Source organism: Falco peregrinus, chromosome 9 (genome assembly GCF_023634155.1).
Source record: "Falco peregrinus isolate bFalPer1 chromosome 9, bFalPer1.pri, whole genome shotgun sequence".
Lineage (NCBI taxonomy): Eukaryota > Metazoa > Chordata > Aves > Falconiformes > Falconidae > Falco > Falco peregrinus.
Window position 1 is genome coordinate 33,952,474 of NC_073729.1, and position 12,429 is coordinate 33,964,902.

Here is a 12,429-nt window from a genome sequence, read left to right on the forward strand (position 1 = left end):
TCCGGAGCCGTGCGGCCGTGCCGTGCCTTTGGGACCCCGCTCCCTCTCCGCTCCGCTCCCGCCCACCCGGCTCCTTTTTACCGGCTGTTTTTTCCCCGTGAAAAGTAGGTGTTATTCTACGAATGGCCACTTGGGGTCGCACTTTCTGTCTGTTTGAGCGTAAAACAGTGTAAAAAGAAGCCCTAATCTCCTTTAATCGTTACAAAATGTTCAAAAAAAAAAAAATCCTGTTACCGGACCAAAAAAAAAAAAAAAAAAAAAAGACTAAAAAACCTTACAAGCCGAGTACTCTTTTGCATGCAGTCACTCACTCAGGGAACAGCAGAGGAAAGCAAACACGGTCCCCTCAGAACTGAAATGTAATTATATTTTCTCCCTTCTCTCCCTAATATTTGCAATTGTCTGTGTCAATGCCTTTGCTTTACTTTAGGGAGAGATTTGCTTCCTGTAACCAGGAGGATTTCCCCGGTTGTATAAGGAAAGCTGACAGCCTTTGCCGAGATGGTGCTTCCCTCCCTCCCAGGTCCCAGCGCATCCCCCCGCAGCCCCGCAGCCCCTGCACTCGCTCCCCGGCCGGACCCCGCTGCGCGTCCGTGGCCGTTTATTCCGCGGTACCGTCCCCTGGGGGCCACTTCCAGAAAGTTGGAAGGGGCGATGCGTGTGCCTGGGGATGGGGGGAAGCTGGCCGCCTTGGAATTTGCTACGGGACGACAGTGGGCAAAAAGGGACTTTGTTATATTTAGAACAAAGGGACGGGCAGGATGTCCCTGCGCCCTCCTCCTTTGTGGACGGCAAAGCCCGAAAAGCGGGGGTGGGGTGTGTGTGTGTGTGTGTTGGTGCGTGGAAATAAATAAATAAATACAAGAGGAGGCGGCGGTGCGGGAGGGGGCGGCGGGGCGGGAGGGGGGAGCCGGCGGGGAGCGCCCGGCGGAGCGGGACCGGCAGCGCGGCCGCTCAGCTGGCGCTGCGGAGCTGTCACGGCGCGGCCCGCCCCCGCCGCCGCCGCCGCCCGGCCCCGCCGCCCCCGCCGCCGCCCGGCCCGGCCCCGCCGCCCGCCCGGCCCGGCCCCGCCGCCGCGCTGCCATTGGCGCGGCCGCCGCCGGCCCCGGCCCCCGCCGCGCTCTCGGCGGGCACGGCCGTATAAGAAGCCAAGGGGGGCTGCGCTGCAATCACAGCTGCACAACGGGCGCTGGAGGCGGCAGCTACAGCGGAGACCTGGGTTTTTCTCGTCCCCCCTCTCCTCTTTTTTTTTTTTTTTTTTTTTTTCTTCTTCTTTTCGTCCTTCCTCCCCCTCTTCCCTCCCCTTCCCCTGCGCTGCCAGAGCCAGCGAAAACTCCTGTGCAAAGCCCGGCCACCGCCGCCAGATAGCCGGTGCGCTGCCCCGGCCGCCCGCTCGGACTGGAAAGTTGCGGCAGACTCCGGTGCTTTGCTACCGCGGGGAGAAGGCTCCGGACTTACAAAACCCAGACGGGGGCACGGGCTGGGCGTTTCGCACCGTTCTGCTTCTTCCTGCCCAGAGCCGAGGCAGCATCTTTGTTTTGTTTTGCTTTTGCCCTTCCTGCTCCTCTCTCCCTGCAGCCGGGTGCCTGAGCGCCGGGCGCCGCCGCTGCAGCCCGCGCTGCGTGGCGAACGCAGATCCCAACAGGCAGGAGACACCCAGGCGGCCCCGGGTGCCGGCTCGCCCTTGGCTTTGTTGCTCCGGACTGCAGAAGCCCCAGAGCCGGGAGAAGGCGGCGGTGGAGGGGCGGCGGCAGAGGGGAAGCGAGGAAGCGAAGCCCAAGTTGTCCGGGAGCAGGGGAGCGGGCAGCCCGGTGCCAGGCTGCGCGCTGGGCTGAGGTCTCCAGCCCCCTCCGCCGGGAGAGGTGCCCGCAAGACAGCGATGGCCGGAGAGCTCAGCATCGGAGCCGAGCTGCCAACCAGCCCCCTGGCCATGGAGTATGTCAACGACTTCGACCTGATGAAGTTCGACGTGAAGAAGGAGCCCCTGGGCAGGAACGACCGCTCGGGCAGGCACTGCACCCGCCTGCAGCCCGCCGGCTCCGTGTCCTCCACCCCCATCAGCACCCCCTGCAGCTCCGTGCCCTCCTCGCCCAGCTTCAGCCCCACCGAGCAGAAGACCCACTTGGAGGACCTGTACTGGATGGCCAACAGCTACCAGCAGATGAACCCTGAGGCGCTGAACCTCACCCCGGAGGACGCTGTCGAAGCCCTCATTGGGTCCCACCAGGTGTCCCAGCAGCTGCAAGGCTTCGAGAGCTTCCGTGCCCACCACCATCACCATCACCACCATCACCAACACCACCACCAGTACCCTGCAGTCACTCACGAAGACCTGGCCGGCAGCGGGCACCCTCACCACCACCACCATCACCACCACCAGGCCTCTCCCACTCCTTCCACCTCCTCCAGCTCCTCCCAGCAGCTCCAGAACTCGCACCAGCAGCATCCCCCCTCCAGCAGCGTGGAGGACCGGTTCTCCGATGACCAGCTGGTCTCCATGTCTGTGAGGGAGCTCAACAGGCACCTCCGAGGCTTCACCAAAGATGAGGTGATCCGCCTCAAGCAGAAGAGGAGGACCTTGAAGAACAGGGGCTATGCCCAGTCCTGCAGGTATAAACGTGTCCAGCAGAAACACCACCTGGAGAACGAAAAGACCCAACTCATTCAGCAGGTGGAACAGCTCAAGCAAGAAGTGACCCGGCTCGCCAGAGAGAGAGACGCCTACAAGCTCAAGTGTGAGAAACTTGCCAGCAATGGCTTCAGAGAGGCCGGCTCCACCAGTGACAACCCGTCTTCCCCCGAGTTCTTCATGTGAGTGCTTAAAAAAAATAATTAAAAAAACAAACAAAAAAACCCCACCCCCCAAACCTGACCCCTGTCACCTTCCCCCCCACTCCCATCCTCCTCTGACATCTCCATCCATCTGTCTGCTTGACTAGAGAGAAAGAAGGAGAGAAAAATAGAGACTTGATTTTTTTTGCAGCATCCAGTCTTCTAGAGTAGCTGTGGGGAAAGTAGGCTGGGGGTGGGGACGGGAGAGGTAAAGTGCAACTTTTCGACTTTCGTTTGTGAGTTAGAGAGAGGGACAGAGGCAGAGGCAAAGGAGAAAAAGACAAGTGAAGTGTTGTATAGTTCGCTTGCTTGCAGAACGAGATGGACTTTAAGAGAATAATAATAAAAAAGGACAATGAACAAGCCATCTATAACATACTGCCTGCTTGGGAAGAGAGAGGACATATACAGCACCATCTCATGCACAATTTACCTGCTTGGAAAAAGAGAATACATAAAAAGGACAATATATGCAAACTCTTCATATATTGCCTGCTTTGAGAAATAAGTTACAGGACTCAGATGGGACATTCAATCTAAGAAAGGAAGGAAAGAAAGAAAGAAAGAAAAAAACTCATCAGTTTTATTGCCTGCTTGATTATATAGAAAAATACAAAAATCTGCATTAAAAATATTAATCCTGCATGCTGGACATGTATGGTAATAATTTCTATTTTGTACCATTTTCTTGTTTAACTATAGCATGTTGATCATCGATCATAGATTTCTGTTGTTGTTTTGTTTCATCGATAAGAAAAGCATCACAAGTTATCAAACTTTTTACTGCTTGTGCAGTTTTGTTCGTTGGTTTTGCTCTCTTGTTTTCTTTTATGGTTGTTAGCTTGTAAATATCTGCTACTTCAAACCGCACAGGAGAAAAAAAAAAAAACACAACACAAAAACAAAATAACATTTCAGCAGGCTGGTTATACGGTTTGTTTGGTATTAAAGAGATACTTAAGGAAAAAAAAAGTTATGGGCATTTTGCATTAGAAAAAACCCAACTTTGTATATCTGGTGCACTTTTAAGTTGTATTTTTTTTTTTTTAGTTTTCATTTTGGTTTTTGTTTGTTGGGGCAGAAGCAAAATCGCCTGAATGGCATTGACAAACCTAGACTTAACAGGGAAAAACTCATCGGTCACTAGAGCCTACTCATGCCTTAAAGTGGCAGAGAAGCTCTTTCCTTCAGGACAATTCCCAGCCTGGAGCGGTTAGGCTTGGCCATATAGTTTCCCTTCTGATTGTACACTCAGGAAGTGAAGGACGGACGAGATCCAGCTCCTTTTAAGAAACAACTGCCCCTTGATTGTCGGTAAATAAATAAAATAATAATAAAAAACCCAACCAACCCTCCTTATTACGAGTCAAGTTGCAATAGCAGCGAGGGCTCAGTGTCGCCACTGCAGTTAGGTTTCTCAATGGTAGCAGCGGATGAGTGGGCTGGAAAAGCATATAAAACTAAAACTTTTTTTTAAGAAGACATACTGCAACTTTTAAGTGTATTCTTTTGCAATGATTTGTAATCTGCTTCTCTGCTTCCCTATGCAGCGAGTGAAAGTTTTAGCCAAAATTTATTTGCAGTTGTGTAGTAGTAGTAGTTTGGAGTCTTATGGGTGTTTTTATTACTTTTTTTTTTTTTTCCTCCTGCAGGTCAGTAAAAGGATTTACGTTGCACTGACAAAAATACCAAAATGAAAACTTATTTTTTAGTTTCCTTTTAGGATAGCTGGCACTGCTGGCCGGATGCATTTTAAGTTTGTATTAGTTTATAAATTAACAGTAATAACAAGATTGTAATGAACAGCATGGTGCTTGCAGTTTTAAATATTGTGGATATTAGTCATGCATCAGAAAACGATCTTTGGTTTTTACTGATTCAACTGTGTTGAAATCAAAACATTGCAGCAGCGGAAAAAAATTTGTTTTTATTTCATGTAAAGTTCTGAAGGGATCAATTTCAAATCCTGCTTATGATATGAAAAATATTAAAAAACCTGGTCTATTGTAGTTTTATTCAGACTGGTTTCTGTTTTTGGTTATTAAAATTGTTTCCTATTTTGCTTATTAAAATCATTGAAATGACATTTCTTGGAGGGACCTGCTTCTCTGACGTCTCGTGTTCCGAAAAAAAAAAAAGGGGGGGGGGGAACTCCTGGACCCGTACCTGCCCTCACCCTGCCGCCCGGCTCCGTGCCCAGCGCCCAGCGCGGAGGTTGCGCGGGGGGCTGCGGAGCTGCGCTGCCCACTCAGGACCGCTGCCGCACGCAGGGCAGGGCGGCTCAGCCGTGCACCGCCTCGGCTGTGCCCCAGGGTCCCTGGCAGGGGGGTGGGCATCCCCCCCGCCGGCAGCACCGCAGCGGGGGGACCCTCGCACCGGCCCGGGGGTGGCGGGGAACGGGACCCCCGGCCTGAGTCACCCCCGGGCTGCGGGAGCGGGGCAACCCAAAGGGCACGCACCTTTCCTGCCTCTTTTTATTTTTTTTTTCCACTATCAAAAGAGAGGACTTGGACAAGCCTGTCCTTTCCTCCAAGTCCTTTGGGATCCAGGCTGGCCATTCACTTTCCTCCTCTCCATCTGCACATTTTATTTATTCCGGCTTTTTTTTTTTTTTTTTTCCCTTTGAAGCATAAGCAACGGGGCAGTTTAGAAGACTCTTTAGATGCATGTGGAGAAGGGGACAGATCTCCCCGCGCCACCCCCCAGGGCTCAGCACCTCACAGGCCCCCTTCCCATCCATCAGCTGCTCTCACGGCAGATAACCCCGCAGCTCCCCAGACTGCAGCCCTCGCTCTCCGCCTGGTGCGGGAAGGCAGCCCCAGAGCCGGGGCACTGCTACTCTCAGAGTGTGAAAACTGTGTTGAACTTTAAACCCTTCTTAACACCAAAATCCAAGGCACCACACAACCCAAAATAATAACCTCTCTGCACCCTGCTCCTCTTCCCAGCAGCAGTGAGCCATCTGTGCGGGGACAGCGTAAAGTGCATTTGCAGAGCAAAGCGGTTAAGGACGGGGTGTGGGGGCAAAAAAATGAAAAGCAAACAGGATAACTTCAAACAAAAATTCCCTCTTAAATCCCAGCCGCATCCCTGCCTTGGCAGAGCCAGCTGGGCCAGCCGCTGGGCTGGGGGAGCTTGGAGGGGGCCGGGGCCCGTCCCAGCCCCCCGGCTACATGAGTCAGGCCCCCAGAACAAGCTCGTACCCTGCTGCCCTGCGAGGGGGGGCAGGGGTTTGCAGAGGAAAAGGCCGGGAGAGCCTGGTTTTCCCTGCACAGCCTCCCCCCTTGCCAGTAAATGCTATGGCTGCAGAAAGCCTGAGAGGAATATTGTTTGTGGGAACTGCCACCGCATATTAATGTCCCCTCATGCATGCATTGAATAAATCACTGGGGCTAATTGAACAACAACAACAACAACAAAAAATAGGAAAAACAGGCCTTAGAAAGCCCTCCAGATTCCCACCGCAGAACTGTGTCAGCGGCGGGGCAGAGCCGCGGCGGGGCGCGGGCGGCGCGGCCAGTGCCTTTGCAGCGCCCGGTCCCGTTCCCGAGGTTGAATTTATCCCGTTTAAAGGGAAAAAAAAAAAACCCGCAGCCAAGCACCGCCACGGGCCCAGCTCGGACTGGTGGCACTGGGACCCGCCAGTGCTGGGAGGGACGAGCCCGGCGCGACGGGAGGCTGCGGAGCGGGGCCCCTTGGGCTGCCCTCCTGCCCGGGGTCGGGGTGGCTCCCCCCGGCCGGCTCCGGAGGGGGCGTCCGACATGCCGGGGAGGGGAGGGGGGGCGTGTGTGGCCGAGAGAAACCCACCCGCACTTGTGCTGGGCCCGGCCTGCGGCTGGCCAGGGCTCTGGCCCCGGCCCCGGGGACAGGCGGCCCCGCGGGTGTCGGGGCAGGCAGGGCTGCCTGCACCCCCCGCTGCCCGCACCCCCGCGGACCCCCACCAGCGAAGGGTGCCCCCCTCCCGGCTTGACTCGCGTGTTGCCAACCCCCCGTATCGGCTTTGATCTCGCCGTTCATCACAGATTTGTGAAGGGCCGTTGACACTGGGCTTGGGGGCACGATGCGGAGCAGTTTCTTGAAGCGAGAGGGAAAACGGGGACCCCCTCCCTTCCCTCCCCAGGACCGGGCTGCCCGGGGGTGCTCCCCCAGCAGCGGGGGGCTCTGCGGACCAGCCTGAGACCACCCTGCCAGGGCTCCCTGCTTTCCACCCGGAGCGGTGCGTGTCAGCTGCAGGGGGATAAAGCATCTCCCCTCCCCAAAACCCTCTGTCGTCACACACACACACACACACACACCCCCCTCCGGACGTGCTGCTTTGCCTGAGCGTCCTCTCCTGTCCTTTCAGCACACCCCGGCCGGGGGCTGGGGGCCGCTCCCTGCCCGGGGGGTGCAGCGGCCGTACCCCGCCGGGGCTCTGGACGGGGGGGCTGCAACCACTGCGACGCTCCGGGGCTCAGGCCGTGCCCATGGACACGGCTCAGAGAGGCCGGGCCTGACCGACCCCCTCCCACCCCGGAAACCTGCCAGGCGGTCGGTCGGTCGCCCTTGAGGCTCTCCGGAGCGAAGATGCTGCAAACTGCCTCCGAACCTGGCCCGGAGCAGCCAGGGAGGGGCCCCGCCCCGGTGCGCTCCCTGCAGCTTCGGGGAGGAGGGGGTCGGGGGGACAACAAGACAGGAGCGGACCGGGCCCGGGTCCCGGACCTGACCGTGCCACCCCCGGCCCGGGCAGGGCTCAGGGGCTCGGGGGATGCTGGGGCAGGAGCGCTGGTGCCTTGGCAGCCAGGAGCCCCCCGGCAGCAGCGCGGCAGGGAGAGGGGCTGCCCTGGACCCCGGGGATGGGCTGTGTGGCGGGGCAGAGCCCAAGGTTTGCACGGCTGAACTCGCCTGCCGGGCGATGGTTCACGGTGGGAGCTCGAGGAGTGCGGCAGGACCATTCCCTTCGGTGAAAAACACATTATTTTGTCGGATCTCGCGGCTTTGCCAGAGCTACTGCCAACAGCCGGGGCGGGAGCTGCACCCCCCGCCGGGGCAGAGGTGACAGCGGCTGCGGCTGCTCCCAGAATCCATTAAACGAGGCGCTCAAGACTGGAAACACAATTGACAACATCCCCCCACCCCGCTCCCTTTACTGACACTAAACTTACAGACTATCTCTGCCAACCGTTTAATAGACTCTTCGCAATATCCCCTTTCCCTCCTCCCCTCCAGGACAGTGTATAAAACTGATTGTCTTTAATTCCAAGCCAGAGACACCCAAGACTGAAACGACTTTTTGAACTAAAGACAGAAACAGCATCCCGAGACGTTCCGGAGATGCTGCGCTGCGGCCGGCCGGCGGATGAGCGGCTCCGTGCTGGGGTGGGCGTGCGGGGTGTGTTAGGTCAGGGCTTGCGGGATAACTGTTCCCGGCTGTGCTAGGGTTTAATTATTCTTCTTTTTTTCCCTACACCCGCCCCCCCCCCCCCCCCCGCCTTGGGGCTGGCGCCGCGCCCACCCGGCTCGGGCAGGCCGGTGGGTGCTGGTGATTGACAGAGCGGGGTCAGGGGGGCTCTGGGGGGCGGTGGGGGTCCGGTTTCGGGGAAGCCGGATCAAACACCCCCAGCGCTCGGGCAGCCCCTCCTGGCTCCGCGGCCGCGCAGCTCCCTGCGCAGGCTCCGCCGGGCCGCCGCCCGGGCAGGCGCAGGGGCAGGGGGGCGCGCTGCGTTCCGCTCCTGGCAGGCTCCCGCGGCAGCGCACACCGCCCGGCTCCGCGCCCCCGCCGGCCGCCCCCGGGGGTTCCCTCTCTGGTTCTTTTTTCATTTTGCAGTTTGGATATCCTCCTTACAGGATTGAAGACAGTAATCCCCCAGCACAGAGGGGGAAAAGCTCTTTTGCTCTTTCTTTGGACAAGTTTCAGTTATTTTATTTTATTTTACTTCTTTAATCATTCTGCTTCACTCCATGTAGGTTACGGTAAATCTGAAGTTACATGTGTGCACACACTAAATAGCTTATTGCATAATCCTGCATGCAGCGGTCTGATCAGGTCCCACACTGGACTTTTGTTTTATGCAAGAAGAAGTGTGTGTGTGTGGGAAGCTTTCAACTGCTGCTTTTTTTTTTTTTTTTTGATTTTTGAAATGGTGATTTTCCTTAGTGAATTCTGAACACAGCATGAGGTGCTGCAAAACGTCTTCTTGCTATTGCATCCAGGACAGGGAGGAGGCAATTTATGTTTGAGAGCTGGTCCTGAGCATCAGCATGTGTGGAAGTGTTAGAAAATGGATTGTGGCATGCTTGAGACCCCAGGTACTGCAAATCCTTTGCCTTAAACAGAATTGCTCTGGTGGGGGCTTCTTGTATTTACAGGTTTGTCACAATATGGTTAGAATAAACACTGCAGTAAAAAGGGGAAAAAACCATTCCACATACAGAAAGCGACATGTTTTCCTGTCCCACAGAGGCTGCTATTAGGTTTTAGAGATAGTTGTCCTCTGCCATGTTTTATTTCCCCTTTTAAAGTTTCACTGTTTGTCTTAAGGCGCAGATTCAAAACACCACATTTCCACTTTATACATGTGTTCTCTTAAAAGATTTGTTTAGACAAGGAAACCAATGCTAAGTGTTCTCACTTGAAAGAAATTAAATATATAGAATGATAAGCTGCTGCTAAAATATATAAAAAACACTTAAATTAATAATAAGAACTTGTTCTGAGGCAAAATTCAATTTTACTTCCTATTATGCAATCTTTGCATGTAAAGTTGCTTTAATGCAAAATAGCAGCTCATCAAAAATTCTGTTTTATTGGTATCAAAAATTTATGATATCCTGAGGCATGAGGGGCAGAGAGCAAGGTAGGAAAGCTGTGTCCTTTTACCAAGTTTAGTGCTTTCTTTAAAGAAACACCTCAAACTTATTTTCCCTCCCTTTCTCCTCAGTTTTGGAGGCAGTGGGTGAAGGTTTATACCAGAGAAAACACCTCCACTGACAATGTCACTGTGCAGCTCTAATACACCATTTTGTTAACTGTACCCTCTCTGCAGGGTCTTGCTTTCACTGCAATACTAGGAGATACTGGGACATGCCCCCACAAATATAGAGATGGAATTATTTCTAAACTCTGCTGTTTTCATTCAGTATTGCAATAGTGCATGTGTATTGCAAATATATGTGAGTTGTATGTGCCCATACATGACTATTGAAGCCTGCAACCTCCCACTGATAAAACGTAGAGATCTGATTCTGCTCTAGCCTGGACTTTCCACTAATGAGACTTCATTTGTTTCCAGAAAGGTGCTCGTGGCTTTATAAAGGATATTAAACCCTCAGTGACAAGGGCATTGTGTTCAGTACAATTTTTTATTCTGAAATGAGCATGGCAAGAAATCAGTGCCAAGCATCTGAAATCTGCATTCATAGAAATAAAAATTACTTACTCCTCCTTCAGCAGAACTTCAGGCAATTTCTTAAAGGAGGCCACTGACCTTTCAGAGGTGGGGAAGCCGAGGCACCGAGAGGCACAGTGATGCTGCCTCTCCTCCCATCACCACAGCTGGAAGCACAGGGCAAGATCACTGATTGCCAGGGGATGGTGAGTGGGGGAAAGGCAGCCCAAGCCCCTTTAATCCTGCGTTTTGATGGGTCCTGCCTTATTTACTATTGAATGGAGCAGAGACCTTCCTGCTACTTCGTGGGGCCCATTCAGAAAATAATTTATAGAGGGTGATAAACCTGCAGCTTGAACTTTTGCTAACTTCTTCCTTGCTCTTCTGCTATGATGCTAAGTCTCTACAAACATGAGATGGGGAACATATAATTATAAACAGGTCTCTGAGCTAACACTGGCCCTCACAGCTCTCTGGATCTGCATTTTCCCCCTATTTGAGGCAGCCAACAATTACAGGAAAAAGGGTTTTGAGTCTGAAATCCATGCTCATGTGATCCTAATGGAAAGCTTTTAGATTTAGCCCAGTCTGGCCCCCATCTTGCTTATGGTCCAACGAGATCCAGCTCCACATGTCATGTTAGTGCTATTGCAATACAACTATCAGCTCTGGCTCTGAGCCATCCTGTGCAGTTGCTGAGGCTGATAAACACCGAGTGCATTCAGGACATCCGAAAGAGAGGACTTCTAAACTCCTTTTGACACAGGCCATCCTTATTTTTATGTCAGCCTTGACCCATGGATCAAGCATTTTATTCTGGGTATTGCAGTGGCAATGCTACAGTGGTCTGCTAGAGCATGTGCTGATCTCAGGGACTGGCAGAGTGCAGATTCCTTAGGTCCAGCACTGGTTTTGCAGAGCAACAGGTTGACTCACTCTACAGATGGATAAAAGGGGCAGCAAGGAAGTTAGCAGAAAATTATTTTGGAAGGGTATTTCCAGGTCCTTACTTATCTCAAGCCAGGCACCCAAAAGTGCAAAAAAAGGGTTTAAGCAAATACCTGTGAACCTCTGGGGCTACATAACAAGTGACTCATGCATAAGTCAGACAGACAGGCAGGAATCACAATAATAACAATAATAATAAAAAAAGTCTATGGCTTTCTGATTTGCAGTATTACCAGATCTCTCTCATCCAGTGACTTCTGTCTTAGTGCATGCAGAGTTAAACCATGAGGTGACACAAAAAAAAAAAAAAAAAAAAAAAAAAGGACCCTTTCCTGGTAACATTAGACAGCAGGTAAGTTTAAATTTGAAACAAACAGATTTTATAGTTATGTTACTCAGCTCAATAATTAATGAAATACCTTGGATAAAATTTAAAACATAGCAGAGATATCAGCTGGTCTCTGCTCCAGAATATAAAACCAATGTCTCTATTCAATAAGTCTTGAATCTTTTAAAAGAAGCCCTTCTCCATAATCTGTTTTCAATCAAACACTACAGTAAATATATCAAGATTAGTGGATCACATTGTTTACAGATGAAACAGTTTAAAGGTGAAGTTATTTTTGGTTTAAATCTTCTGTGTTTTAAAATGAAAGGCATTTCTGGAGTAGCTGCTGAAAAACAAAAATACCAGAAAAAAGAAAAAAATGAAGAAGATAAAACATGGCACTGTGAGTGATAAGTAAGGTCCTAGGATCCAAGTAAATATTTATATGAGTGCTCAAAGACAGGGGAAAAAATCTCAATATAACCAAAATATAAATCACGGTGCTTTATGTTAGCTGTCAAATTATTCTAGCCCCTGCATTCCAGTACTTGCTCTACTGGTAATGTCACATACAATATGTGGGCTTATACCCTGGTGCAGGTTTGGCAGGTAATTAAAGTCAGTTGCATGGAGGTTTACACAGACTCCCTCTGATCCACTGAAAGGCAATCGACCTGTTAACTGTGATAGCTGAGAGTGTGCAAAACTATATGGGAACTGGGATTCTCCCAAGCAGGGAAGCAGGGAGGAAAAGCCCGACTCTGGTAGTGCTGCTCCCTGCCTTGTCTCCAGCATGGGTTAACTCTTTGGTGCCTCTGTAGCTCGTTGCTCTTTGCAGAGGCAATGAAGACTGGGTAGTAAGAGAATCACAGCCAGGCATTTGTCAGAGGGAAAAAATTAATAATGAAAGCAAGCCCTGAGGGCATCTAGCCCTCGGGTCAGGTTTGCCTGCAT

The 12,429-nt window shown here is 52.2% G+C and overlaps 1 protein-coding gene across 1 annotated transcript; it reads left to right on the forward strand.

The window, feature by feature from the left end:
• The first annotated feature begins 1,195 nt into the window (after positions 1–1,195).
• MAFB (MAF bZIP transcription factor B) lies at positions 1,196–4,918 on the forward strand. The gene has a single exon (XM_005235886.3). It carries the CDS (start codon positions 1,880–1,882, stop codon positions 2,813–2,815), a length of 936 nt encoding a protein of 311 aa, XP_005235943.1. The 5' UTR covers positions 1,196–1,879; the 3' UTR covers positions 2,816–4,918.
• Positions 4,919–12,429: the final 7,511 nt, after the last annotated feature.